The 2,765-nt window shown below is 34.5% G+C and overlaps 1 protein-coding gene across 1 annotated transcript; it reads left to right on the top strand.

Annotated features, from left to right (window-relative positions):
- Window positions 279-1,382, top strand: LOC104719965 (F-box protein At4g35733-like). The gene has a single exon (XM_010437944.1). The coding sequence runs from the start codon at window positions 279-281 to the stop codon at window positions 1,380-1,382; it is 1,104 nt and encodes a 367-aa protein (XP_010436246.1).

The raw sequence follows: 2,765 nt of genomic DNA, 5'->3' as shown, positions 1-2,765 counted from the left end.
GTTGGCTATATAGTCAAGGAGGTCTCCGGGTAAATCAGACCACTCGATGACTTTACTCATCTCTGTTTGGTTTGCTGAAACCCTAACATTGGAAATCATCTGAAGAATCTATGGACAAATCGAAGAGTAGATATGTTTGTATATATAATATATATATATATATATATATATATATATATATATATATATGTTATATATACAAACATATCTACTCTTCGATTTGTCCATAGATTCTTCAGATGATTTCCAATGTTAGGGTTTCAGCAAACCAAACAGAGATGAGTAAAGTCATCGAGTGGTCTGATTTACCCGGAGACCTCCTTGACTATATAGCCAACGGTCTCTTCTCCAAAGTCGAGCTTCTACGATTCCGTAGCATCTGCAAAACATGGCGTTCATCTGTGGTGACGAACAAAAAGCGTTTTCGCAACCACATAAATCGCAACCGTAGACGCCGTCTTTCGTCCTACGATACTAGAAGGTGTATTCTCTGTCCCGCAGCTCTCTGTCGTGTGATTATCTCGTCATGTCCGGACAAAGGATGGCTTATCAAAATCCGAGGTATCTATGGTGTCTCCTCTAAATCGAAACTCCTTTCTCCTCTCTCTCGTAACTCCATCGACTCCCCTTCTGGCAAAACCCTCGACCTTTTGAAGTTCACGGTTTCAGAGATTCATCAATTCTATGACGTTCTATACGAGTATGGTTCGAGAAGCGTATCATCATATAATTTTGCTAGAGTTGTCCTGGTAGGGGATCTGGTTTTCGTAGTTAATTGCAACAAGGAAATCTGGTGGTGCAATAGTAACGAATGTAAGAAACCTTGGACAAGAATCGTGGATGAAGAAGTTGAAAATTTCTCGGATATACTATTTCACAAAGGTCATCTTTATGCCTTGGACTGGAAAGGCGCAATTTGGTGGATTAGTTTATCTGAGCTCAACATATTTCAATACGGACCATCAACTCCACTGGAATACTACGAGGTCGATGACTGCAAAGACAAGAGGCTGGTGGAGTATTGTGGAGACCTATGCATTGTTCATCGTTTCTGTAAGAAATTTACCGTAAAGGGAGTTAAGTTAGAAAGGACCTCTGGTTTTAAGGTTTATAAGATGGACGTGGAAAATGTTAAATGGGTTGAGGTGAAGTCTTTGGGAGATGAAGCTTTTGTGATGGCTACGGATAGCTGTTTCTCTGTCTTGGCTAGAGAGTATTATGGATGTTTGGAGAATTCCATCTATTTTATAGACAAGGAAGATAAAAAGGGCGATGTTAAAGTGTTCAAGCTTGGTGATGGTAGTATTACTAAAATGGCTGATGATTCTTCTTCTTCTTCTTCTCATAGTTGTTTTCAGATGCTTAATCCTTCTTTTGTTTGAGAATATTTTACTTATGATCAGTTTTTAATCTTTTGTCTTTGTCCATTAGAGTAAAAATTGTTTTTCAGATTCTGATTTTGTTTGTCACTTTTTTTTTTTTGGTTACCTATTTTTCTTTTCACATTGTCTGATTTTGCTTGTTACTTAAACTTTTCTGAGTAAATAGAAAATTTGCAAAGGACAAATCGGAATTTGCAGACTTTGAGACCATTTTTAGTGTTTTGGGGTGCACCGATTAGAGAATCCTTCAAGTTTCTCATGAGGTTTCGACTCCTTGTTGATAACAGTTCAAAACGATGTAACAAGTGTCATGCACAATTCTTTTTCTTTTAACAACTCTCATATATATATAGTCTCCGTCTTGCTATCGATCGGACTATATATGAGGAATCGCCTTTTGTCCTTTCCATCTGGTTTCTCCGTCTCTTCATCGAGTTTTCTTTAGTTGTATCTTTTATTTTATTTTGTTACCTTAGTCTGTCATGATCAGTGTCATGTTCATGTCATGGTATTGGGTAAATTGTTCTCGTAATCAGAAGAATAGTTAGGTTGTAGACTTTGTAGTCGTTTATAGGGAATACATGCAATGTTTAACATTACTACGTATCATATTTGAATTTGGATTGTGACTCTGCTGGTACAAACTAGACTATATGATACGCCATTATTTTCCAAACACATTATATATTGCCGTTCAGTGGCGGATCCAGAAAATTTATTTGTATGAGGCACAAATCATTTATTATTACTTAATATTAAAATTTTTTTTGTCAACACTATGATATTAAATTCAAATAAAAATATATTAAATATGACTTTCCATTTATAGTAATTTAAATTATATTTTTATTTGATTTCTAAATGTATATATAATTGCAAATTAGATATATTTAAAATAATAATTATATTTCACACAAATTTAAACTCTAAATAGATTAGATAAAGTAACATAACTATAATATTGTATACTAAGTTTGCAAATATTTTTAAATTTAAATGTAAATATAGTTAATAGTAGAAAAGGAAGATTCAAATTTTGTTAAAAATTAATTACAAGTAAGAAAGGAAATAAATAAGACTGAAAGACTATGGAACTAAACATAAAAAAATAATTAAAAAATATGTGGCCATGGAAAAAGGAAAATAAGAATACAACAAAAAAAAACTATAGAAAGCATCAAACTCCTCACAAGATGGTGCATGTGACACACTTATGCTAAATGAGCTAGGAAAACACATAACATCAATGTCCATTAGAAACTTTTATAATTTAGCATGGGGCACGTGCCCCACCTAAGAACCACGTAGATCCGCCCCTGTTGTCGTTCAGCCGTTGAGTAAAACCGGAATCACGATTGCACAGCAAACAATGGTTTGGGGGGG

The sequence above is a fragment of the Camelina sativa genome, chromosome 10 (genome assembly GCF_000633955.1).
Source record: "Camelina sativa cultivar DH55 chromosome 10, Cs, whole genome shotgun sequence".
In the NCBI taxonomy this organism is placed as follows: Eukaryota; Viridiplantae; Streptophyta; class Magnoliopsida; order Brassicales; family Brassicaceae; genus Camelina; species Camelina sativa.
Note: the sequence above shows the minus strand (reverse complement) of the source record. Positions and strands in the feature narration are given on the sequence as shown.

Bases quoted from the DNA above. Each gene is read 5' to 3' on its own strand.
- LOC104719965 (XM_010437944.1), top strand. From the start codon at position 279: ATGAGTAAAGTCATCGAGTGGTCTGATTTACCCGGAGACCTCCTTGAC.